Genomic DNA, 26,096 nt, shown 5'->3' on the forward strand with positions numbered 1-26,096 from the left:
CGAAGTCCATAGGGTCCACAGGGCGCCCGCCCTGACGCACCTGGCTTCAAATGGGCTGTGTGGCTGGTCACCGGTTTTCCGTCTCCCATTTCTGTGAGTATGGTTTCTTGTGTGTTCCAGTCTTCCTTCTCTCTGTTTAGTCTCCTCCTCCGGCCTTGGCTGCTTACCAACTGAGGTGCTGTGGCCGGGGGCGGGGTATAGAGGAGGACGGACCCAAGTGCATCCTGGGAGCATCCTGGGAGCTTTAACTGCGTGGTGCCCATGGATCCAGATCCAGCTTATACCCCAAGGTCAACCCCGTGGACCCTATGGACTTCGTAGAAACAGAGATAACAAAGGTAAGTTCTTACCATATCTCTTGTTTTTTCTCCGGAGCCAATTAACCAACAATCATGTTTTTGGAGTGTCGGAGGAAACCTGAGAAACACTAGGAGTACATACAAACTCCATTCAGATAGTGACTTGATCATGAGTTGAACTAATGACCTTAGGATGGTGAATCAGCAATGCCGATCGCTACACCAACCATGCTTTTAATTGTTAATCATCTTTAAATGGCGTGAAGGGGGTGTGAGCAGGGGGACCAATCACAACCCCTGGAGGAAGAGGGTAATATCTGCCCCTGTACTGCTGATAATATAGCCTAATAGCGCTGACAGGAGAGAGAAGTATACTTCTGACCCTTTGTAAGACGTCAGTGAGACCTCACCTCCGATTTTTGGCAGCATTTCATCATTAGGATGTTTTGGAACTGGAGAGAGAGGGCAGCTAAACTAGTAAGTGCCACGGAAGACCAGGGTTATACGGAAAGGCTGCCCTATATACAGGACCTTCAACCTTTTTTGTGCCAGCGGTTTGAGACACTTTTCACACTAGTGCAGTCAGAACAGTGTTAAAGATTCTCACGTACAATAATATAAGAACTAATCTCCGCCCAGTTCCGACGTCCACTCTTAGACCCCGCCCCTCTGCTAGCACAGCGCAGGAAAAAGTACGCAATCCACAGTAAAACGGCAAAAGACACGAGTGACCCGCGCCATGCATCCGTAATGTTTTATCTGCAGCTTTATAATAATTACTTTGCAGCATAAAAACAACCTAACCCTAAGTACCTAGTCCGCTTTATGCAAGCTATGACGCAAAATTAAGGAAGAAGTGCACCGCATGGGAATCTCGCTCCATATGGCGCACCAAGGTCACATCTGTAAGCCCTTTAAATCTGCCTTTTGTTTTATTTTGGGTTATATTTACTATCAAGTTTTCGTTTAACTTTAATTTGATGTTATACAGAGTGTTTCCAGGATGTCGTCCTACTACTACTGTGGGGAAGACGCATTTGGCTGCTCCCAGCTGGAACCCGCTCCTGATAAACGGGGCCCCGTTCTTGAGTACATGCCGTCCCTCCGAGCACAGTGTATCAGGGGAAGGAAGGGGTAGGGTAGGGGGGAGCGTGCTGAGATGAGAGCCATAGACCCCTACGTTGTGTCATGTGACTCTGCAGCAGTGGTCACATGACGCTGGGGCAAATCATGACTACAGTAGTAGAGTAAATGAAGAAAGTGAGGGGAATAAGAAGTGGGTGTTATATGACAGTAACCCAGAGTGATTTATAGAAGATAACCCAAACACACAACGTCTCCTGTCATCGCAGCTCTCAGCTCCCATCGTGGAACCTCTGGCACCTTAGGCAGGGTTCCTATGGTACATGTGGTGCCATCACACACCCATGAGCTTCCTGTAGATGAGTGTTACATCCGAAGAGCAGGGACACAGGTGTAAGTGGTGCCCAGTGATGGCTTTCCTCACCCTCATACATTGCAGGGCGCTTTTGCTGCTGGTTCACGATTGTCTATGCCCTGGATCTGGCTTTCCTGCAGGTGGCTCCCGTTTCCTTCAACTTTACAAGAAATGCGCTGGGAGGTTAATTAGCTTCTGATTGTAAATGTACCCTAATGTGTGTGTACTGGCATGATGGGGAATTTAGAGTGTAAGCTCCCGTGGGGCAGGGACTGATGTAAATGGCAGAGATTCTCTGTACAGACAATAAAAATACAATGTTACATATATACTGAACCTCTATATATGAAATCTAAAATACTTTGACCATTGAGCTTTGCTTTTTTTTTTCAGGGAAAATTGACTTGGTGAAGTCGAAATGGGGATTGGCTCTGGCGGCCGTGGTGACGGTCCTGAGCTCGCTGCTCATGTCAGTGGGCCTATGCACCCTCTTTGGACTGACGCCGACCCTCAATGGCGGGTATGTACCCAGCGTTCAGTATGTGGGTGTCACGCTGTGGTCAGATCAGCACACAAAGCCCCTCACTTACCTGTTGTGTCCTGCAGAGAGATCTTCCCCTACCTGGTTGTGGTCATCGGTTTGGAAAACGTTTTGGTGCTAACGAAATCTGTTGTGTCCACTCCAGTTGACCTTGAGGTTAAGCTCCGCATAGCACAAGGTGGGATGAGCTTGTGGGTAGCGTGGTGGGGTCGCTAGAAGCGTGGTTAGGCCGTGACTCCATGTCTCTCTGTCCTGTCACCACAGGGTTGAGTAACGAGAGTTGGTCCATTATGAAGAACATGGCTACGGAGTTGGGGATTATCCTGATCGGTTATTTCACCCTGGTTCCTGCGATTCAGGTGAGACATTATTACTTGGGGAGATTCCCACTCATAAATAAATGCGCCACTGACCATCTGGACGTTTCCTGTCTGTTATGTAAAAGATTATTTTGCAGCTTTGTTGCGTGAACCCGTGATCAGTGCCGTCATTAATATATTACTGTAAGGTCATGTACACGGAGCGTCCTGTGTGCTGGGAATTACCGATGGCTCCTCGGTCTGCTATGCAGGGCCTGAGGGTGTATCCGGTCACACAGTGAAGGACACTAAAAAGTGCAGCTTATTATTAATACTTTAGGTCATACCCAAAATCCTCAGCTGCAGGGGTACAGCTGTACTCTGAACGATGTGCTCTGGTTATAGTCCGCACCTGAATTTAAAGATATAGTTATTGTGTTACCTCTATATGGGGCGAGCCTCGTGGTCAGAATTGGTAGTGTATGAGGTAACATGGTTGGCCTATGTCACCGTGTCAGACAGAAGACCTCCGGTAGGTCCCCTCCCCACCAGATCTTGAATGCTATTAGCAAAAGCAGCCATTTGTTGTCAGTTGTGCTTGATGTCCCATACTCCAGGGGGAGCTGGGTGAGGAGTGTGGGCTGTATAAAGGCACTGTGTCTGTAGTATGCAGCCATTTTCCTGAAGCACGGTTAGGGAAGGTCTGTGTTCCTGATTCACTACGGAACGCAGTTTCACTACGAATGTATGCTAATCCATAGCGATCGCAATGCCACCACAGCACTACATCAGGACGGCCACTTCACCTACACGCACATCTGTAATATTTGGCAAGACTGCAAACACATTGGTAACATGGAGTACCATCGTAGCCTCACTCACAGTTGAGGCAGGGTCAGACCTTACTCAGGAATTGCTCACTTCAGCGCACGCTATGAGGCTTCAGGCTGCGTATGGTATAGCAGTGACTCATTTATTTACTCCCCCGCAACGCTGTTGAAACGCACTGGCACTGCGACGGGTCTGCGTAGTCACTGTGATCTCAGTCCCGACCGCGGTGACTGGTTCGTGAGCGCGCACTGCGATGCCTACGCAGTACGCAACAATCGTCCACTTGTGTGCGTTCCTTGCTGAATGAGGCCCCCTGTGCGATGTGATTGTTCCTCATCCTCTCCCTGTGTCTTCCCTCTGCCAGGAGTTCTGTCTCTTCGCTGTAGTCGGGCTGGTGTCTGACTTCTTCCTCCAGATGTTCTTCTTCACCACCGTTTTATCCATCGACATCCGCAGAATGGAGGTAGGGAGAGCCCGGCAGCCGCTGAGAGATCCCGATAACAGCTCTCTGGAGTCAGGAGAATAGAGATGCATCCTAGTACAGGGCGGCTGTCTCTCCCTAGCACGCCACTGGGGGGACCATGGGCTTGTGTGGTTTTATTAATGTTACTTCATTTCATGTTACATACTCTAGCACTAGGGGGCGCTGGGCAGGGGTCATCTTGATCATCACATCATGGGGCTGATTCACAGCAGGAAAGGAGCATTATTTGCACCTGGGGGAATCCCATGTTGCACTGCAGATGTAGAATGCGCAGAGAGATTACGAGCTCGGAGGGGCCTGTCCCAGCTGAACTTTAAATTGCAGTATGAAAATAAAACTGTCCAGCATTTGCCCTGCATGTAAGCGATAGATGCATGTATTCCACCCCCTGCATAGCAACATGGTTTGCTCCATATTTTACTCCCCATTCTGTATCAGCCCCCCGTTTGTTTCCTGCCTGTTTGCTGGGCTTCCCCCATAAGGTAAACCCCATGTGCCATATACTGTACATACCAGTGAGCTGTCTCCTGGCTCCCGCAAGTCCTGAGCTGCGGCAGCAGCAGCCTAGAACGGCCAGGGAGGCAGCGCTGTAAATTCTACACAAATGCCACTAAAGGGTTAAACTCCCCGCCCTTCCCGTACGTAAGCACAGAACAAATGGGCTCAGCGATGGAGGAGGGTAGTCATAGCCTTGGAGAAGATCTTGGCATCTTCATTGAATAACAAGCAGCCTATAGGAATAATGGCTGCCAGGATTTCTGAGTCCGAACCAGGGACTCTACCAGTAGGGGCGGCAGAATGTATTATTTCCTGGGGACACTGGGGTTTCGCAGTTGCCTTGACGATCATTCTCATTGTTACAATGTGTCCCCCACTACTTGCAGCTTGCTGACCTGAACAAGCGAATGCCAGCTGAAGCCTGCATGCCCCCAGCCAAGTCCCGCACACCGAGATACGAGCGCCAACAAGCCCTGCGCCCCAACACCCCTCACACCATCACCCTGCAGCCCTTCCGAAATCTCCGCCTTCCCAAAAGGCTTCGCCTCATCTATTTCTTTGCCAGGACACGACTGGCTCAGAGGATCATCATGGTAAGCGTTACACGTGTGTGTCTTTGTATCCACCTGACTTCATTACATTACATCATAATACATATGTAACCACCGTGTTATTACAGCCCCAGCAGGTCAGTTGCCCCAATTTGTTATTAAACAGAACTTTTGTATAGTTAATGGTGCACTAATAAGAACGACAGACTGGGAGAAACCTTTGTGCTAGAGATGGTTTTGCTCCATATTAAGTGGAAGGGATCGAAATGTGAAAATCCAACTGGAAACTTGCTTAAAAAAAAAGAAAAGAAAAGTACTGTGGTATTAAAGCATATCGAAGTTGTGTACCGATATACATTGTAAGACTAGTGAGGAAGTCGTATGTTTCATACTTAATGCATTATATAATTTTCTTATAAACGTATCGGTCCAGCGTGCGTGGTAACCGTGAGCTGCTCTTTAATGTGCTGCACTATGTATCTCTCCAGGCAGGAACTGTGGTCTGGATTGGAATCCTGCTGTACACTGACCCTGCCGGCCTTCGCACCTACCTAACTACAGTTCAGGTCACAGAGCAGAGTCCCCTGGGCGGAGCAGTGGTCCAGCCTCTTCCCGTGCCTGTCCTGCCGGCTTCTGACCCCCAGAGCTCACTCTCCATCTTCCCTACCGGCTCCTCACAACTGCTAGAGAACCAGTCTCAAAGAGACCACAAGGAGGTACTGGAGACCCTCCGAGGGGGATTGGAGGTAAGCGCCAGGGGCTGGGGAGAAAGCCAGCCAAAGGACCAAAGCAAACTCAGACAACCGACCAAGGAGGATCAGGCCTACACGGAGGTCACCTGGGGCCCGGAGGACGAGGAAACCTGGAGGAAGCTGTCCTTCCGGCACTGGCCTACGCTCTTCAGCTACTATAACATCACCCTGGCCAAGAAGTGAGTGTCCTGAGGTCAGGTGGAAACGTAGCTTTTCCACGCAGCACATAACATAGAGACACTGTATTCACCAAACACTTTGAAGAACCTTAATTCTGCTCTTCAAACATGAAATAGATAAATACACATTATTATTACCAATAGAAACCTCTTTATAGAGGCCTTAATTCCCCTTTATGGATGGGCACCTTGTAACATACACACGCATATACATGTACACACTACACGCACACATGTACACTCCACATAACTTCCGCTCTGATGAGCTTCTGATCCGTTGACCAGCAGCTCTGTCTGAAGTCTCACTGGGCACCGACTCTTTGTCTCTTGGCTCTAGGTACATCAGCATCTTACCTATGATTCCCATCACTCTGTACCTCACCCCGGAGGAGGTGGCTGAGGCCCGGCACCCACATGAAGCTCAGAACTCTCACATCTTTCAGCCCCAGCGGGATGGACGTCCAGAGGAGGACAAAGCAGTTCCCCCTCCCACCAAAACTTCGGGATCCGTGGATGTCACATTGTACAAGTAAGAGAGACGATGTCTCCTGTGTCCTGTCCATTCTTTCATGGACAGCGAGTTGTGCACCCCCTCCCCCCCACCTTCCTGTCTCTGTGTTATACGCCTCTTCCAGTTTTCATCCATTGTTGTCCACGTCCCTCTACAGAGTTGCAGCTTTGGGTTTGGCCTCTGGGATTTTCCTGGTTCTGCTTCTGTTCTGTCTTTACCGACTGCTGTGCCCTAAAAACTATGGACAGAACGGGCTGTCTCACAACCGGCGGAAGAAGGGGGACCTGCCGTGTGATGACTACGGTTACTCACCACCGGAGACAGAAATTGTGCCGCTGGTTCTGAGAGGTCATCTCATGGTGCGTATGCTGGACATCCAATACATTTACTGAGGCAATTCATAAGATGATCCGTTCAGTAGAGCTGCAGTCTCTCATCGTCTCTGTCTGTCTCTCTCCCCCACTGTGTCCAACTCCCCAATTGTTCACCTCTATCTCTCCTGGTCCCTTGTTTCTCTCCGGCCCCTCTCTGTCCCTAACCCCATATCTATATGTTCCATATTCTCTCTCTCTCTCTCTCTATCTTTCTCTCTCTCTATCTTTCTCTCTCTTTATCTTTCTCTCTCTTTCTCTTTCTCTCTCTTTCTCTTTCTCTCTCTTTCTCTTTCTCTCTCTTTCTCTCTCTTTCTCTTTCTCTCTCGATCTCTTTCTCTCTCGATCTCTTTCTCTCTCGATCTCTTTCTCTCTCGATCTTTCTCGTTTTCTTTCTCTCTCGTTTTCTTTCTCGCGCTCGCTTTCTCTTGCTCTTTCGCTCGCTCTCTTTCGCTTGCTATCTCTTTTGCTTGCTCGCTCGCTCTCTATCGCTCGCTCTCTATCGCTCGCTCTCTATCGCTCGCTCTCTATCGCTCGCTCTCTATCGCTCGCTCTCTATCGCTCGCTCTCTCTATCGCTCGCTCTTTATCTCTTTCTCGCGCGCTCGCTCTTTATCTCTCTGCTCCATCCCCCCCTTTCCACTTATCACTCTCTCCTACTTCCCCCACCTGTCTGTCTCTCTCTCTCATCTGTCTCTGCCTTCCTCTATCTGTCTCTCTCTCATCTGTCTGTCTCTATCACCTGTCTCTCTCTCATCTGCCTCCCTCTATACCCCTCTCTGTGTGTGTCTCTCTCTCCCCTCCATCTGTCTCTGAATCCCTCCCTGTGTGTGTCTCTCTCCCCACCCCGCCTGTTTCTGGCCCCCTCTATGTGTACCCCTCCCTTTGTCTCTCTCACAGGACATAGAGTGCCTGGCCAGTGACGGGATGCTGTTAGTGAGCTGCTGTCTGGCTGGTCAGATCCGCGTGTGGGACGCACAGACTGGAGATTGTCTCACTGTTATTCCCAAGCAAGGGTGAGCTGGACATGTCTATTATATATACACAGCTGGAAGCATTCTGTATTATACGGGACTTTGGACATAGAGCATACACCCCCCCCCCCCCCCCCCATATAGGGTACACAAACTTATTATTGAGTCACACTACCCAGATGAAATCGTAAATAAGTAAAATAAAGATATTGGTCCTGTCACATCCTTATAAGTTACAAAGTGGTTTGTAAGATTCCAAATCCTGCTCCTGACTGACCAACTGGCTCTGTGTTATTCAGCCCCTGCTCCCAGATCCAATATATCATTATACAGACAGATTCCGCCATAAGGTATTGTGCATTCATAGAGAGGAAAGTATGAAGTAACATCGGGGTCTATGTACTAAGCCATGGATGGAGATAGAGTACCAACCAATCAGCTCCTAACTGCCACCTTACAGGCTGTGTTTGAAAAATGACAGTAGCTGATTGGTTGGTACCATCCACTATCTCTCTCCAAGGGTTAGTACAAAGACCCCATAGCAGTGCCACATTACACTTTACGTCTCTGTAGAGTTCTAGACTGCAGCAGAGCGTCATATAACGTTGACTTTCTCTTACATCCAGGCTGCGCAGAGACAGCAGCGGGATCTTCGAGTATCAGGACGCCTGGGACCAGTTATCAGATTGTAAATACAGCCCAGAGGACTCCTTGGAAAATGGTTACCTGCTGAAGAGAAGGCCGACCCCCTCCCAGCCTCCCCGATTCTATGACCAGCCAGACTTGTCCAGTTTCATTGATTCAAACTTCTCTGAGCAGGTCAGACAGAAGGAGCCGGGCACTGAGCATCGGACGGTGGCTGTAAAGCAGGAGGCGGACACTGGCGGTTATGACTTCAGCAGCCTGGTGCAGCGTGCCTATGAGGAACATGGGGCTTCCAGCATGGGCAGTTTTTCCCCGGTCTTCTCACCTGCTCCATATGGATATTGCCAGCTTGTGTCAGGAGGACGGAGCAGGTCGCCTGGAAGCCGCGCAGAGGGTGGATGTATATCTGCCAGGAGGAAAAGCTCGGCAGAAGAGCTTGTGTTCTTTAATGGGACATCTTCCCCCGTCTCAGGCTGGGCAGAAGACTTTGACAGTTCTGTGTGGAGTTTGGGACTCCAGGGAAACCTGATTGTGGCTGGGCGTAGTAATGGGAAGCTGGAGGTGAGGCTGACACTGACCTGTATGTACTAGGAATATTATCAGGAACAGTTCTGTATTTATGCAGTGGTGGAGTAATCTGCACAATCAGGGGTAACTGTGCGAGTAATCACATGACATTGCTTCATAATTATTGCCAGTCAAGGGATCAGTAGCCTGTGGGTACCTGACTGAGGGGTCACTGTAACCTGGCTACCAAGCTGATGGTTCAGTGGCCCCTGTTGACATATCTGATGGATTAGTGGTCCTGTGTATCTGCTGGATGGTTTAGTGGCCCTTGTCTACATATTTGATGGTTTAGTGGCCCCAGCCTACGTATCTGATGGCTCAGTTGCCCCGGCCTACGTATCTGATGGCTCAGTTGCCCCGGCCTACGTATCTGATGGCTCCGTAGCCCCGGCCTACGTATCTGATGGCTCCGTAGCCCCGGCCTGCGTATCTGATGGTTCCGTGGCCCCGGCCTGCGTATCTGATGGTTCCGTGGCCCCGGCCTGCGTATCTGATGGTTCCGTGGCCCCGGCCTGCGTATCTGATGGTTCCGTGGCCCCGGCCTGCGTATCTGATGGTTCCGTGGCGCCGGCCTGCGTATCTGATGGTTCCGTGGCCCCGGCCTGCGTATCTGATGGTCCCGTGGCGCCGGCCTGCGTATCTGATGGTTCAGTGGCGCCGGCCTACGTATCTGATTCAGTGGCCCCGGCCTACGTATCTGATGGTTCAGTGGCCCCGGCCTATGTATCTGATGGTTCCGTGGCCCCGGCCTACGTATCTGATGGTTCCGTGGCACCGGCCTGCGTATCTGATGGTTCCGTGGCCCCGGCCTGCGTATCTGATGGTTCCGTGGCCCCGGCCTGCGTATCTGATGGTTCCGTGGCCCCGGCCTGCGTATCTCATGGTTCCGTGGCGCCGGCCTACGTATCTGATGGTTCAGTGGCCCCGGCCTGCGTATCTCATGGTTCCGTGGCCCCGGCCTGCGGTTCGGTGGCCTCTAAGTGTGGTGGTTTAGTGACTGTTGGCTATAAAAGTGATTGTTCAGTAGCCCCTCGCTCTTTATCTGATGATTCAGTGGCCCCTCGCTCTTTATCTGATGATTCAGTGGCCCCTCGCTCTTTATCTGATGATTCAGTGGCACCTGGCTCCAGCTATGATGGTCCAGTAACCCCCTGGCCGCAGACCTGTGTACATGTTCTTTGCTTAATCTATCTCTGAGACTTAGAAGATGAAAACCACTGATGAACGCCCTTGTGGTGCAATGTAATAATCTCTCTCTGTAGGTGTGGGATGCTATCGAGGGGGTTCAGCGCTGCAGCAATTACGAGGGTCAGAGCGGCATCACTGCGCTCGTCTTCCTAAATCACAGGTATGAAACCCATTCCAGCCTACAGAACTGCGGCCAAAGCATAGCGCCTGCTCTACAGAGATACCCAACCCAGATGATAACATTATCCTGGCCTATAGTAAGAGTCACTAATATGTGTTATAGAATAAGAACTTATTATAAGACACTTATAGTGTCATTAGCTATAGCCATTTGCACTGTAGTATCATTGCTGCTCACGTAGTTGGAGGTAGTATTAGTGTGTCCATCTCTAGTCGGTGGAAGTCGCAGAGGCTGGGCCAGGCAATAGAGGATGCTGTTACATTAATCTTTATATGACTTATATCTCCCAGGATTGTGGTGGCCAGGCTCAATGGCTCCTTGGATTTCTTCTGCCTGGATTGCCAAAAATCCTCCAACCATTTACAGTTCAGAGGTGAGAACTTCTTAGTGACGGAGGAAGACTGAGAGCTGGACATAGACAATGATCCGTAGGTCTAAGGGGAGCGTCTGGCCGCTGACATCAGTCCGTGCCCGACTCAACATTCCCATGACCACAGCTGCCAGAAGGGCCGATGGCTTGATGGGCCAGCCGGCCGTCTGGGGCTCTGTTTTGACGGATGCCCACTGTTAACGCAGATGTGCCATGGGAACGGGAGGGATGACAGGGCCTAAATTAAGTCCCAGTTCATCACTACTCATGACCATCCTATACAGTACTGCATCCAACTTCACCCATAATCGACCATATAGAATTCTCCAGCCCATCGTGGTAAATCCTGTTTATTAACCAATCAGTTCACCAAAATCAAGGGGAATGGAAGCTTCAGTTCAGGAAGCCAAAGACTGAGAGGATGTGAGGAGGGGAATTGAGGCAGCAGGAAGTCAGATTGAGAGTTATATAGTGGGAGGAGCAGGGTCCCCAGCAGCACAGAGTATATCAGGAGATGAGTGATGTGTTAGTGAGGACAGGGCTGCATGTGACAGGGGCAGTGACATGATGTGAGGAGGGGAATGGAGGCAGCAGGAAGCCACAGACTGAGCGTTATATAGTGGGAGGAGCAGGGTCCCCAGCAGTACAGAGTATATCAGGAGATGAGTGATGTGCTAGTGAGGACAGGGCTGCATGTGACAGGGGCAGTGACATGATGTGAGGAGGGGAATGGAGGCAGCAGGAAGCCACAGACTGAGCGTTATATAGTGGAAGGAGCAGAGTCCCCAGCAGTACAGAGTAGTTGTATGAGGCTCCTATCACGCTAATGCAGGGAGTTTGGTGTAATACCCACTTCTCTGGTCAGTCTGGCTGGAATCTCTGTGTATCCTCTTGTGCAAAATGATCCAATTATTATTTATTATACAAGGTGCTCAGTAATGTGTCTTCTCCATTCCAGGGACATCAAACCGCAGCGCAGTCCCAAGCTCCCCGTTATACTCTAGTGATGATGTCATCCGTTGTCAGCTGACCCACAATGTGGCGTGCGCTCACCAGAAGCCAATCACCATGTTGAAAGCTGCAGCTGGCCGGCTTGTAACCGGGAGCCAGGACCACACTCTGAGAGTGAGTTGGGCGATGGCGGCGCACTCCTATTGTACCCCCAGTATCTAACAAATTATAATAATAAATTGCTTTACGGAGTTTATAGCATGTTGTGAAGACAGCGCAGTATGTGCAGTACTTGTTATGCAGCATATTACGTACTTATTACCCGTGTGATTGCCAGTGTGCCCATGAGTCTTTGCGTTGCTTAGTTACATACACAATTTAGCTAGGTTTGAACTCCATAACTCTGTCCCCTGATTTCAGCCTAAAAAAAAAAAACTTTGCTGACCTAGAGGAACCCAAAATATGCCCCAATGTGACCGTTGCCATCTTACCCGTATGCTTGGAAAATAGTGACCTGTCCCCAAACATGGCAATTGGGAAACTTCTCTGACATCATCGCCACATAGTGTCCTGCGGTACATAGAGCTACAGATATCATGTACATTGTGTGACATCACGGTGCCGCGTCCGCCGTACATACTGCGGTGTATAACAACCACACACGTGCTCCCTGGAAAATGATAGCGATTCAGTGCAGCAAGTGAGTTTACAAAAACATAAGAAAACTCTGAATTCCTATAAATGCAGCTTTGCTGACATTGTAACGCAGAAACGTGTACGCATTTGTTACGGCGGCCTCTCCCCTCGTACACCGCTTTAGCAGAGGCCGGTAACCTTTGCAGTGGGTCCCTCTAGTGGTGGAGTAAAGAACATGTCATCTCTTTCTCTAGGTGTACAGATTGGAGGACGCATGCTGCCTGTTCACGCTGCAGGGACACTCAGGGGGTATTACCGCCATTTATATCGACCAGGTAAGTGGCTGTATAAATAAGAAAAAACAGCGCTTACCCAGATCAGGGAAACAGGGATTTATGCAGCAGTAAAAATTAGGTTCTTGTTACCTCTTGACAACAGTACAGAAAAGGCAATATACTGCGCTTATATACCCAGCCAGGGCATTCATTCAAACACACGTAAAAATGTATAGGTTTAATTACCTGCACTTATGGTCAGAAAAAGTACCTACATTTACATAGACAAATACCAATAAATACACTACCTAAAGGAATAAATATATATATCAACTGATAACAATATAGATAGTATTCTAAAAATACGGAGAGTTGATCAGACTCTCTGTATAGGAACCATATTTCTCCTTCAGGGTCCATAGGGGGTCCACAGGGTTGACCTTGGGGTATAACTGGATCTGGATCCACGGGCACCACGCAGCTAAAGCTTTTGCTGCTGCTCCCAGGATGCACTTGGGTCCATCCTCCTCTATACCCTGCCCCCGAGCCACAGGCACCCCAGTTTGAGTTGGTGCCCGGCCGGAGTCGGGTCACCCTGCGCAGGGGGCAGCCCCCAAAAGCTTTTTCTTAAAAAAAAAAATAGAACCTGTTTAGGTTTTTTTATTTTTAACAAGGGCTCTTCAGTGGCAGCAAAGGGCTGTCTGTACAGACGCCCACGCTGCCGCTCTTACTCCCCGCTTGCGCTGCGACGCCAATATCGCACTGGGGATCGCGGCGGGAGGCCAGAGTCCGTACTAGCCGAACTATGGGGACCTCCCTGGACTGCTGCCGGAGACGCCGGGGAGTGACAGGTAAGCCACGAGTCGCTGATTAGCGGCGGCTCGCGGATGCCTGTATAATGCAGTCCTTTGCCCCCGGTCTTGGGGACAGACCAGGAGAGCTATCGGTGGCAGCGGACTCCCCCTCCATCGGAGGAATACCCCGTCAGTCCACTAGACCACCAGGGTTATTTAGCGGCAAGTGGGATGCTGGCAACCCTGGGGTTAATAGCTAGCCAGGGGAGGAAGCCTTCCCTGTTTAGCGGCTCCTCCCCTCAGCTCAGCGCGCCTTTCAGCTCGTAGTCTGGCGTCGCTGAGCTGCAGTTACTCGGCCACTCCTCCTCTGAGGTCTCTGGCGGCCATTTTCTCTGTGGCAGCGCAGATACTCTCAGGGAGCACGCGGACCGGTCCCCCTGCGTACCTCTCCCCTGTTAGGACAGCGTACACAGCACTATAGCCCTCCCAGACACTGAATCTGGGCAGGTTGATTGTAGTGGAAAGGTGCAGTGAGTATATCTCCTGCATGGTATGTGACTTTTGCTAGTGCTGCCTGTCTGTGCTTATTTTCCTCTTACTGTCAGCCTATACCTATCCCTTTCCTTCTCCTACAAGCCCTACAGGTGTGTGGGGGAGGGGCGTTTCTACAGACCTCACCTATATAAATCACGTATTTGTGAGGTCCGTCACATACAGTTGTGTGCTACACAGTGCCATATTGTGGGCTGTTGTTCAGCACACTGGTGAGTGCGCTTGATTCTGCTCTATTGCCAGATATATTTATTTATATAATATATTGTCATGTCGGACGAGGAAATTGAGCACTCCGTGGCTCCGGTGTTGGTCTCCTGTGGACGCTGTTCTGCAGGAGTGGATAGGGAGGATTTGTCACAGGATGGCCTGTGTAGTCAGTGCCAGGTGGTTCCTGGCCCATCAAAGCCTCCTATGACGCAGGAACCACCATGGGCGATGTTTTCTCAAGTGCTGGTGTCTATTGCGGACCGTCTTGTCGGTCCCGACTGCTGTCCATAATAGGGCGTTGCCCCAGCCGGCCGTCCCCCGTTCCCCGGGTGTCCCGCAATTGTTGCAATTGTTGCCTATGTATATACAGGCTTCTTCTGTGACGCAGCAGCCTGTGGTGCCCTTCCAGGCCCCTGTGGCGGCTCCTCCACCCTGGGTGGATGTGCTCTCCAACTCAGTACAAAATTTGGCGGCCGCATCTTCAGCTTTTCAGTCAATGTTGCAGACTGACATGCCTTCTAGGGCGTCAAAACGCACTCTAATGGCGCAGGCGGCACACGTATCGGACTCCGAGGGGTCCTCAGATGATGGGGAGGTTCATGATGACACTGACTCGGACGCCTCGGTCCAGGAAATGGATACCAAGTCGTCCATTAATGTGCGAGCGCTGGTTAGGGCGGTGCAAGCCATTCTCCTAATAGAGGATGAGGCCCCAGCTCCTAAGTCGAAGAATCCTAGTTTAAAAAAAAACTAAGGTGGCTTCTGCGGTGTTTCCCCTGTCTGATCAGTTGACTGATCATATGGCGGTGGCTTGGCAGGCGCCCAGTAAGAGATTCCTACCACAGAAGCGGTTGGCTTCTAATTACCCTTTTCCTGAGGCACATTGTAAAAAATGGGAAACTCCACCGTCGTTCAATAAGGAGCGCTACTTTGCCATTACCGTCTATTTCTACTTCAGGGTCCATAGGGGGTCCACAGGGTTGACCTTGGGGTATAGCTTGGATCTGGATCCACGGGCACCATACAGTTAAAACTTTAGCTCCCAGGATGCACTTGGGTCCCCCTCTATACCCCGCCCCAGAGCCACAGGCACCTCAGTTTCAGTTTGTGCTGGCCGAAGTCGGTTGCACTGTGCAGTGGGGCCCCTAAGCTTTATTTTTACAGAAGAAAAGTTTTTTATTTTTTCTCTGGTTTTACACTTAATGCGGCAGCATAGGACTGTCCTTCTGGACGTCCACGCTGCCGCTCCAACACCCCGCTGGCGCTGCGACGCCAGTACTGATCTGGCGATTGCAGCGGGACCCCGGAGTTAGTCCTAGCATGGCTCCGGAACCATGCTAGGAACTGACTGCTGCAGGACACTACGGGGAACAGGTAAGCCGCGAGCAGCGCTCTTAGCGCCGCTCGCGGGTATAAACGCAGTCAGTTGTCACCGGTCTCTGGGGACAGACCGGCGGCGCTAGTAGCGGCAGCGGGCTCCCCCTCATGCAGGCATACCCCGCGCTCCGCTGGACCACCAGGGTATAAGTTCCGGAGGGGAACCGGCATCCCTGGGGTTAAATACTAGCCAGGGGAGGCAGCCTTCCCTGGTTTAGCGGCTCCTCCCCTCAGCTCAGCGCGCCCTTTCTCATGTGTACTGGCGTCGCTGAGCTGCTCCTCTGCTGGCCGCCACTCCTCAGAGCTCTCCGGCGGCCATCTTTAGAAGGCTATAACGCAGGCTCCCAGGCAGGTGCATGGTCAGGTCCCCCTGTGTACCTCTCCCCTACCTAAAGGACAGTGTACACAGCGCTATAACTCCCCCCCAGACACTGAATCTGGCGGTGGATTCACATGTCACTCGCTTGGTTAAAACCGCTACGCTACCATTGCCGTCTATTTCCTCTTTAAAGGATCCAACTGACAGGAAAGTGGAGATTTGTTTGAAGTCCATTTACTCGCTCTCCGGAGCGGTGGCGCGCCCGTCCATGGCCATTTCCTGGGTGGCTAAAGCCATTGAGAACTGGGCCAATGCCTTGGAGATTCTCTTACGGACGATGTTCCGGATGTTCAGAGAGCATTAGTGGCACAAATGAGGGATGCCGCTTCCTATATTGGGGAAGCGTCATTGGACGCAAGCATGTTAACCTCTAGAGTTTCGGCTGTGTCTGCTCGGAGATCCTTGTGGCTGCGGTCCTGGAGGGCTGATGCGGACTCTAAAAAGGGTCTGGAGGCTCTCCCCTTTAATGGAGATTTGCTATTTGGTCCGGATTTGGACAAAATAGTGGATACCTTGGCTAAGTCCAAGTCTGCTTTCCTCCCTTCGGCTTCTGCGTCGGCTAGGGTGAGGAGCACTGCCGTTCGGTCCTTTCGGGTTCAGGGTAAGGCAAGGGCCAGTCCTTCCCGAGACATTCAGCGACCAAAGCCTCATCCAAACCAAAGAAGCATATGGAATGCTTGGCGCCCCTCTTCCAAACAGGAGGATAAACCTGCTGCCTGACGGGACGGGCCTCTCCCTGGTGGACCCCAGAGTGGGAGGCTTCTCAGATTCGCCCAGTGTTTGTTCAGTACGCACCACGGATGCTTGGGTTCGAGAAGTAGTCTCTCAGGGGTACGCCCTGTCGTTTCGGTGCAGGCCGCCCCACCAATTTTTTTGCACGAGTCCTTCGCTGGACGAGTCCAAAGCTTCGCATCTCTGTTTCTGGTGCAGAGACCCAATGGGTCTCATCGCCCTATTCTGAATTTAAGGGTCTCTGAACAAGTACCTCAGAGTTCCCAGGTTCAGCATGGAAACATTGCGGTCCATCATCCTGGCGATGGAACCAGGGGACTTCATGGTCTCCCTCGATAGCCAGGACGCCTATCTCCATTGCCGTGGCACCGGCACATCAGCGGTACCTGAGGTTTGCTATCCTAAACCATCACTACCAATTTCGGGCATTGCCTTTCGTTCTTTCCACGGCTCCGAGGGGTTTTCACCAAGGTGATGGCAGTCATGGCTGCCCACCTTCGGGGTCAGGGTATACGGCTGCTGCCGTACCTGGACGATCTGCTGCTGCTGGCGAGTTCCCCGGAGGTGCTTCTTCATCATCTACACCTGACAATTGCTTGTCTTCAAGCACATGGGTGGTTAATAAATTGGAAGAAGTAGTCTCTGATCCCATCTCAACGGATGGTCCATCTGGGAGCACTTCTGGACTCCAGTCAACAAAGGATTTTCTTGACTCTGGAAAAGGTATCCTCCCTACAACTGAGGATACACGGTTGCCTAAGCAGTGGCAGGGTGTCAATACATTCGGCAATGAGTCCTGGGGTCCATGGTGTCGGCATTCGACATGGTGGAGTTCGCCCAGTTCCATTCCAGACCCCTGCAGGGGCAGATGCTTGTGGAATGGAACAGGTTGTCCCGTCGGATCCGATCCCAGATGCTGGTATTGTCCCCGGAAGTGTGCCGGTCCTTGGCGTGGTGGCTGCAGTCCAGCTCATCTCAGCCAGGGTCGCCCCTTTTGGATTCCGGACTGGGTTCTGCTCACGACAGATGCCAGTCTCCGTGGTTGAGGGGCAGTGACCGGCTCGTTGTCTCTTCAGGGCCGTTGGTCGGCGGAGGAGGCCGTCCTTCCATAAACATTCTAGAGCTACGGGCAGTGTACCGTGCTCTTCTGGCGTCAGGCACCGTTCTCGGAAGAGCAGTTCAGGTGCGATCAGAAAATGCCACCACGGTGGCATACATAAATCACCAGGGAGGAACTCGCAGTTGAGCTGCGATGTCGGAAGTGTCCCAAATCCTGACTTGGGCGGAGTGCCACCTTCCAGCAATATCGGCAGTCTTCATCCCGGGAGTCCTCAATTGGGAGGCAGACTTCCTCAGCCGTCACGACGTGCATCCCCGGGGAATGGTCGCTTCACCCAGAGGTGTTTCAACTTCTCGTGGACAAGTGGGACTGCCGGATTTGGACCTGATGGCCTCTCGTCCCAATTACAAGTTGCCCATATACGGCTCAAGGACAAGGGACGCGGGCGCAAGCCTAGTGGATGTGTTGTCAGTGAAATGGTCGTTTCACCTAGCGTATCTGTTTCTCCAATCTCCCTGCTCCCTCGGGTACTCCGAAAAATCAACGGGACGGAGGCACGTTTCTGCTGGTGGCTCCAGCGTGGCCCGGACATCCTTGGTACTCCGATCTCACGGGCCTATCTGTAGACGCTCGTACCTTCTGCTTCAACGTTGGGATCTGCTGTCTCAGGGTCCCTGCCTTTACCCGGATCTGGGTCGACTGTCTTTGACGGCATGGCTCTTGAGACAGCCGTCTTAAGGTCCCGGGGCTTTTCAAGCTCTGTCATCAGTACCATGCTTAGGGCATGTAAACCTGCCTCTGCACGGATTTACACAGAGTGTGGCACACTTACTTTCAATGGTGCGAGTCTAGAAGCTATGACCCTCAGGTGTTCAGAGTTTCTAGGATCTTGGCATTTATGCAGTCAGGTCTTGACCTGGGCTTACGGCTTGCTTCCCTAAAAGTTCATGTATCGGCCCTGTCAGTGTGGTTCCAACGAAGGATTGCCTCACTGTCTGACGTTCACACCTTGTTCCAAGGTGTGCTGAGGATCCAGCCTCCCTTTGTGCCTCAAGTGGCTCCGTGTTGACTTGGCGGTGATTTTTCGGGTCCTGCAGGGACCTCCTTTTGAGCCTCTTGAGTCGGTTGACCTCAAGTGGTTAACACTTAAGACTGTGTTTTCTCCTGGCTCTTGCTTCGGCCAGGAGGGTATCCGAGTTTGGGGCACTTTCCTGTAGCCCCCCCTTCCTGATTTTTCATCAGGACAGGGCTGTGCTTCGCACCGTCCTGAGTTTTTGCCTAAAGTGGTTTCTAAGTTCCACATAAATCAGGAACTTGTGGTACCAGCTTTTCAGGCTCCGGGTCTTACGGCTGGCAAGGCTTATGGTCTCTCAGAATTTATGTTGAACAGACGGCCTCTGTTAGGAAGTCCGATTCGTTGTTCATCCTTTTTGGTTTCCATAAGAGGGGTTGGCCTGCCAACAAACAAACTTTAGCCCGTTGGCGTTGTTCTGTTATTGGGGAGGCTTATATACAGGAACCTTTGCCTGTTACAGCCTCGGTTAAGGCTCATTCCACTCGGTCTGTAGGCCCTTCTTGGGTTGCTAGACGTGGTGCCTCCGCTGTTCAGCTGTGTAAGGCGGCCACTTGGTCTTCAATTCAGAAATTTTTGAGGTTTTATGCGTTTGACACCTTTGCCTCTCAGGATGCATCCTTCGGGCGCAGGATTCTCCTTTCTACTCAGGAGCGTCCCCGCTCTTAGTTGAACTGCTTTGGGACATCCCCAAGGTCAACCCTGTGGACCCCCTATGGACCCTGAAGTAGAAAACAAGAGATATGGTAAGAACTTACCTTTGTTATCTCTGTTTCTACGAAGTCCATAGGGTCCACAGGGCGCCCGCCCTGACGCACCTGGCTTCAAATGGGCTGTGGTACTGGGTCACCGGTGTTTCCGTCTCCCATTTCTGTGAGTATGGTTTCTTGTGTGTTCCAGTCTTCCTTCTCTCTGTTTAGTCTCCTCCTTCGGCCTAGGCTACTTACCAACTGAGGTGCCTGTGGCTCGGGGGCGGGGTATAGAGGGGGTCCCAAGTGCATCCTGGGAGCTAAAGCTTTAACTGTATGGTGCCCGTGGATCCAGATCCAAGGTCAACCCTGTGGACCCTATGGACTTCGTAGAAACAGAGATAACAAAGGTAAGTTCTTACCATATCTCTAGTTATCCTCACTGAAGGAACCCACGGATAGGAAAGTTGAGACTTGCTTAAAGTCCATTTACTCCCTCTCAGGGGCAGTGGCCCGACCGTCCATGGCCATCCTCCTGGGCGGCCAAGGCCATTGAGGGTTGGGCCAACGCATTAGAGGATACCTTTCCGGACGACGCTCCGGATGTCCAGAGGGCGTTGTTAGGACAGATGAGGGACGCTGCTTCCTAAATTGGATAAGCCTTTTTGGACGCTAGTCTGCTGACCTCTCGAGTATCAGCTGCAGCAGTGTCTGCCCGCCGATCCTTATGGCTGAGGTCAATCGCAATCGACAGCCACCCCGTCTTGTAGTGAGTCCCGCAGCGCGTGCCATCGACCCACTTGCGAGCGCGTCTGAATCAGGCCCTTTGTATCCAAAATAAAATCCTCACTTGCTACAAGTGGTATGACAAGTATACGGCAGTCCCCCTCAAAACATTTGTTTAGTCATTCTCATTTGATTTCAACATTAGGACATCTATTTCCCAGCACCCCAGCTGAAAATGTCGGTCTGGTGTGTCCTTGAGAGTTTTAGTACTTGCCGTCACCTCTCATCAGGGGGTGTTGGTAGAAAGGAATACCCGCACATGTAAATGTATGTACTTTTTCTGACCATAAGTGCAGGTAATTAAACCTATTAATTTTTATGTGTGTTTGAATTAATGTCCTGACTGGTGTATTTAAGCGCAGTATATTGCCTTGTAGGTAAGTGGCCTGTGACAAGAGCTTGAATGGAAGCCCAAGAATGGTGGCTGTATATAGGGGTATTGGGCACAGGCTCACTATGTAACGAGTGACTGTATATAGTGGTATTGGGCACAGGCTCACTATGTAACGAGTGACTGTATATAGGGTATTGGGCACAGGCTCACTATGTAACGAGTGACTGTATATAGGGGTATTGGGCACAGGCTCACTATGTAACGAGTGACTGTATATTAGGGGTATTGGGCACAGGCTCACTATGTAACGAGTGACTGTATATAGGGGTATTGGGCACAGGCTCACTATGTAACGAGTGACTGTATATAGGGGTATTGGCACAGGCTCACTATGTAACGAATGTTGGAGAAACAATGTATGAAGGCAGTGAGGATGTCTATATGGAATTAAGGCGTTTGATTTGAAACAATTAGTAATAATCACACAAAGTTCTGCTATATACAAGGAGTATATCACAGATTGTCTGAGACTAATGGGCTAACACTCTACTGTGTCCTGTACTGAAAGGACTAATTCAGACCATAAAACAGGACAAGACTAAGAACCTGATCTTGGCTCCCTTCCCTGAGTGCAGACCGCCCCTATTTGCTGGGTGCGTGAGGTTGGCGGCCCATCCTCTGTCTGTTAAAGTTGATGAAATGTAACTGTGAGATAGTATCCCTGATATACTGCCTTCCCCTGTACCCACAGACTATGGTCCTCGCCAGCGGGGGGCAGGATGGAGCCATATGTCTCTGGGATGTCCTCACCGGAAGTCGCGTGGGTCACATGCACGGGCACCGCGGGGACATCACTTTCTTGATCTGTACAGCGTCTTGCGTGATCAGCAGCGGCCTGGATGATGTCATCAGTGTGTGGGACCGGAGCACGTGCATCAAACTCTACTCCATACAACAAGTGAGTTATGGGTCAGGGGAAGACTAGGGTCTGGTGTCGCAGAATAATTATATTGCCCCATCTCCTATATTTGTGTCACTACACTGTTCTAAGTGCATGCGTATCCTCATCCGTCATCTGCTCTGCGCAGCTTATAATATGTGCAAGCTATGACCGCGTTATAACCGGGCCCATGTACCGTCTCTCCGCAGGACTTGGGCTGTGGCTCTAGTTTGGGCCTCATCTCTGACAACTTGCTGGTGACTGGGGGTCAGGGCTGCGTGTCATTCTGGGACATTGGCTATGGTGATCTCTACAGACGGTATATCTGGGAAAGTGCGAGGAAGCTCAGCCAGCCCGCAGATCCTGGTTCTGGACAATGCGGCAATTGTCTGTGACTTTGGCAGTGAGCTCAACCTGGTCTATGTTCGTCAGTCCTGGAGAAGTTGGACTAAGGAGGACTCAAGTCAAGAACTTAGCTTTAATCCCCCTTGCCGAAGGGTCGGTCCGGAAGGGGTTAATCTGTCACAGAAAGAACAAGCTCCAATACATATATAAAATGCTATCTATACTTCCAATGGAATTGTACAATTTACAGCTCCGGGTTTTCCTGGCTCACCTGTCTCAGGTTTATCTTTCAGCCGAGGCCGGAAAGATTCGTAATGAATCAGTAGCACTTCATGGTCACGCGTGGTGGAGGTCCTGGAAGAGTTGCGCTAGCTTTATATTTTATTACCATGTCGTTCCGTACCACGGTTCGAGTGTGTTTAATCAATAATTAGGAATTTTATCCAGACCCTCCCAGATGGGGTGGGGGGTGACGGATCTGTCACACAAGGCACTTGGAAAGAGCAATTATTTTTCAGGATTGTGGAAGAAAATAAAAAAAAATCCATGCTGCACTATTTAATGATACTGAGTATCTACATGCACTTCATTCCATGATCTTCAGCGGAGGGAGACCAAGCATTTTCTTCCATCGATATATATCGATTTTCTATCCGTACCCAGATTGTGTTGTCAGAGGCCGTAATGGCTCCGCGAAGGAGCTGTGGCCGCGGTTTGGGTACAGGATGCCGGCGCTCAGAATCGTCACAGGGTTAGGATACTGACACCTGCAGGTAAGTATCCTAACCCTAAAACTACCCCCCTAGTGCCTAATCCTAGGAGAGGGGTTTATTTAACAGCAGCTCCAGCGAGGGATGTTCATGCAGAGAGCTAGGGCTGGTTACACCAGTCATCAGATGAGATACTGTAGAATGCAGAAATTGTGAAACGCGTGATGCATGTGTCACACAATTATCTTTAGATTAATCCCTATTTTTCTGTTATTCCTCCTCAAATCAATGTGCACTGAGAAGCAGTGATGGGGATTTGATATCTTTTTTGATAGCGTTGCGATGTTGGCGTGTAGTAGTCTGCCCCGCAATGAGCTATATCACCCACAGGGAGAGTACAACAGTGTAAGGGTGTGGCTTAATAGTGGATCTGTCATGTGGGTGTGGCCAGAACCTGCGTGACAATGCGTGTCCGCATAACCGGAAAGGTATCTATTGATATACAGAACCCAGTGCTGCGTCTTGAAGTGGATTCTTTATGGCTCTCTTCCCTGCACCCTCTAGGGGTAGCTACCGCTGGCCCCAGTGTCCTTCTCTGCACCTGCTGGCTATCACTGAGGGTGGGATCTGGGGTGACGGTAGTGGACCTTGCAGGACAGTCTGATAACATAACTCATGTAGTCTGGCTTAGGCCCAGCGTTCTACGAAAGACCTGGACATGTGTTGTTGTGAATATTCTTCAGCCCAGCATATAATAATTGGGGTAGGGGGAGCCAACCATTGCTGCGGTCCCCTCTGACAATGACTTTCACTGTAGCTCCTAATATTGAGGTGACTATTTTAATAAATTATTTGCAGTTGCACTGAACATTGATGCAGATTAAACAGGAGATATTTCAACATCAATTCAAGTTTAACTGATGCACTGAATGGTAATGATGTAACCAGAGCTCTCATAGCAGACACACAAATCATCTTCTTATACTGAGGAGGTGCAGAAGGGTCTCTGAGCCCAGACATCTCAGTACCATGGCTCCTCACAGAATAATGTCAGTCTTCACCATAACAGGACAATTCTTACACCATTATACTGAAGTCTGTGTGACCAAGCGCAGTATAGCTCGCGCAAGCTATAGGAGCGCGCTTACACACCCTATTTCCAGGGTTACATTTCTCATCTAAACGGCACTAAGCGTAAAACAGCCCCCTACACTCTGCGGGGCAGCCGCGCTCAGCCATTGTACTATCCACATACGGCTGGCTGAGAAGTGATGGAGCTCTGACCCAGAATACTGCTGGGGGGGGGGGGGGTCATAGCCCCAGGGCAAACATGATGAATGTGCCGCAGGTCCCCTCCTTGTATGGGAGAAATACCCAAGAACGGATTCAGGGATGGAGACAGACAATAGCAGTGGCACAGGACGCCATGGTCAGACGCTAGTCCTGCCATAGGGCTGGTGCATCAAGACGTATGGGCACTGCTGTCAGTGGCCGCCTCCGTAGGAAGAATGCCAGTGCCACAGCTGCTTCCATTTCTGAATCGGGTCCTTAGTGTTAAGGGTCTGATTGTCACATGCAGGGGTCCAACCAGGAACCAGATATCCCGCTCGCTGCCCCCTGCTGGGCATGGCTCACATCGCTGCAACTACTGTGTTATGTCATGGTCTAAAGAGAAATGTAATAATATTTTTGGTAACGGTTATAATTTATTTTGATGTAGGTCTTATACTTTTTAGAGCTTTACATGAGAGGTAAATGTTATTGTACAGTCTTAGTTTCTCTGTATATTTTTAATTTCATTTGTTTTTTTTTGTTTTGTTTTTTTAAATCTTCCTCCATGATTTTCTTTTATAAAACATTTCTTCAAATGGTTTGTGCTGTTTTGTATATGGTTCTTCCATTCGTGTCTGTCTTGCAGTGTAGTGTGCAACCCGGGTCATGCCCAACCCACCAGCTCTACAGAGCGCACCATCCACATCACCTTCTAACTGCTCCCGCTGCGTACTCGCTGGTCTACATCACATACCGTCTCCATCACGCTGTACTCCATACTGTACACTGCTGTCACACCACTACAGTGTACCCTCCCTGTCACGCCGTACACTGCTTCCACACTACTACAGTGTACCCTCGCTGTACACTGCTTCCACACCACTACAGTGTACCCTCACCGTACAGTGCTTCCACACCAACTACAGTGTACCCTCCCCATCACGCCGTACACTGCTTCCACACCACTAGTGTACCCTCACCGTACACTGCTTCCACACCACTAGTGTACCCTCGCCGTACAGTGCTTCCACACCAAGACAGTGTACCCTCCCCGTCACGCCGTAAAGTGCTTCCACACCACTACAGTGTACCCTCCGTTGCACTGTACATGGCTCCCACACCACTACACCCACCCTGTCACACCACTACAGTTGTACCCACCCCGTCACTCTGTACGCTGCTCCCACACCACTACAGTGTACCCGCGCCGTACTAGTGATGTCAGTGGGGCTGCCCGCAAGCGGCATTCTCATGGGAACCCCTCCGTCTGGGTGGCCTGCCCACCAAAGGGGGCGTGCTGTCACTCAACATCGACAGCACGCCCCCTTTGGTGCGAGACCCGGAGCGACTGATTGCCTGTCGCTATCCGGGTCTCGAGCATGCGCACGACGGAGCCGACTCAGTCATGCGCATTCGCTCTTGGCCACCATCGACCTGGTTGCAAGCGGTCAGCGCTTGCAACCGGGTCTGAATCAGGTCCACTGCTTCAACACCACTACAGTGTTCCCTCCGTTGCGCTGTACACTGCTGTCACACCACTACAGTTTTCCCTCCCCGTCACGCTGTACACACCACTAGTGTTCCCTCCCTGTCACGCTGTACACACCACTACAGTGTTCCCTCCGTTGTGCTGTACATGGCTCCCACACCGTACTCACTGATCTACAGAGTCTACCCTCTCTGTCACTCTATACACTGCTGTCACACCACTAGTGTACCCTCCCCGTCACTCTATACCCCGCTGTCACACCACTACAGTGTACCCTCTCTGTCACGCTGTACACACCACTAGTGTTCCCTCCGTTGCGCTGTACATGGCTCCCACACCGTACTCACTGATCTACAGTGTCTACCCTCCTCTTCACTCTATACCCCTCTGTCACGCTGTACACACCACTACAGTGTACCCTCCCCGTCACTCTATACCCTGCTGTCACACCACTACAGTGTACCCTCTCTGTCACGCTGTACACACCACTACAGTGTTCCCTCCATTGCGCTGTACATGGCTCCCACACCGTACTCACTGATCTACAGAGTGTACCCTCCTCTTCACTCTATACCCTACTGTCACACCACTACAGTGTACCCATGCTGTCACACTCAGATGTACAGCGCCTATCCTACCTGTCACACACTAACTTTATCTAGGTTATAGAGCATGGGTTGGTAATAAGCGGTCTTCCAGCTGTTGGAACTACAAATCCCAGCATGCATTGCAACAGTTTTAGCATGGCCAAATAGCAAAACCGTGGCAGGCATTGCTGGGATATGTAGTTTTACAGTATCTGGGGGGGGGCAGCT

The 26,096-nt window shown here is 50.8% G+C and overlaps 1 protein-coding gene across 1 annotated transcript in view; it reads left to right on the forward strand.

Annotated features, from left to right (window-relative positions):
- The window catches only part of SCAP (SREBF chaperone), an 82,155-nt gene extending 57,764 nt beyond the window's left edge, over positions 1 to 24,391 (forward strand). Inside the window, 19 exon segments of the mRNA XM_088463980.1 lie at positions 2,131 to 2,257; positions 2,344 to 2,456; positions 2,543 to 2,637; positions 3,773 to 3,871; positions 4,777 to 4,983; positions 5,430 to 5,872; positions 6,210 to 6,401; positions 6,541 to 6,742; positions 7,654 to 7,769; positions 8,354 to 8,933; positions 10,202 to 10,287; positions 10,599 to 10,681; positions 11,637 to 11,803; positions 12,520 to 12,600; positions 21,277 to 21,483; positions 21,675 to 21,771; positions 21,774 to 21,818; positions 21,821 to 21,889; positions 21,892 to 24,391. Of these exon segments, the coding sequence (XP_088320106.1) occupies positions 2,131 to 2,257; positions 2,344 to 2,456; positions 2,543 to 2,637; positions 3,773 to 3,871; positions 4,777 to 4,983; positions 5,430 to 5,872; positions 6,210 to 6,401; positions 6,541 to 6,742; positions 7,654 to 7,769; positions 8,354 to 8,933; positions 10,202 to 10,287; positions 10,599 to 10,681; positions 11,637 to 11,803; positions 12,520 to 12,600; positions 21,277 to 21,483; positions 21,675 to 21,771; positions 21,774 to 21,818; positions 21,821 to 21,889; positions 21,892 to 21,917 (3,035 nt within the window). The 3' untranslated portion in view covers positions 21,918 to 24,391.
- Positions 24,392 to 26,096: the final 1,705 nt, after the last annotated feature.

The sequence above is a fragment of the Taudactylus pleione genome, unplaced genomic scaffold, assembly GCF_031769625.1.
Source record: "Taudactylus pleione unplaced genomic scaffold, aTauple2 ptg001542l, whole genome shotgun sequence".
Classification (NCBI taxonomy): Eukaryota; Metazoa; Chordata; class Amphibia; order Anura; family Myobatrachidae; genus Taudactylus; species Taudactylus pleione.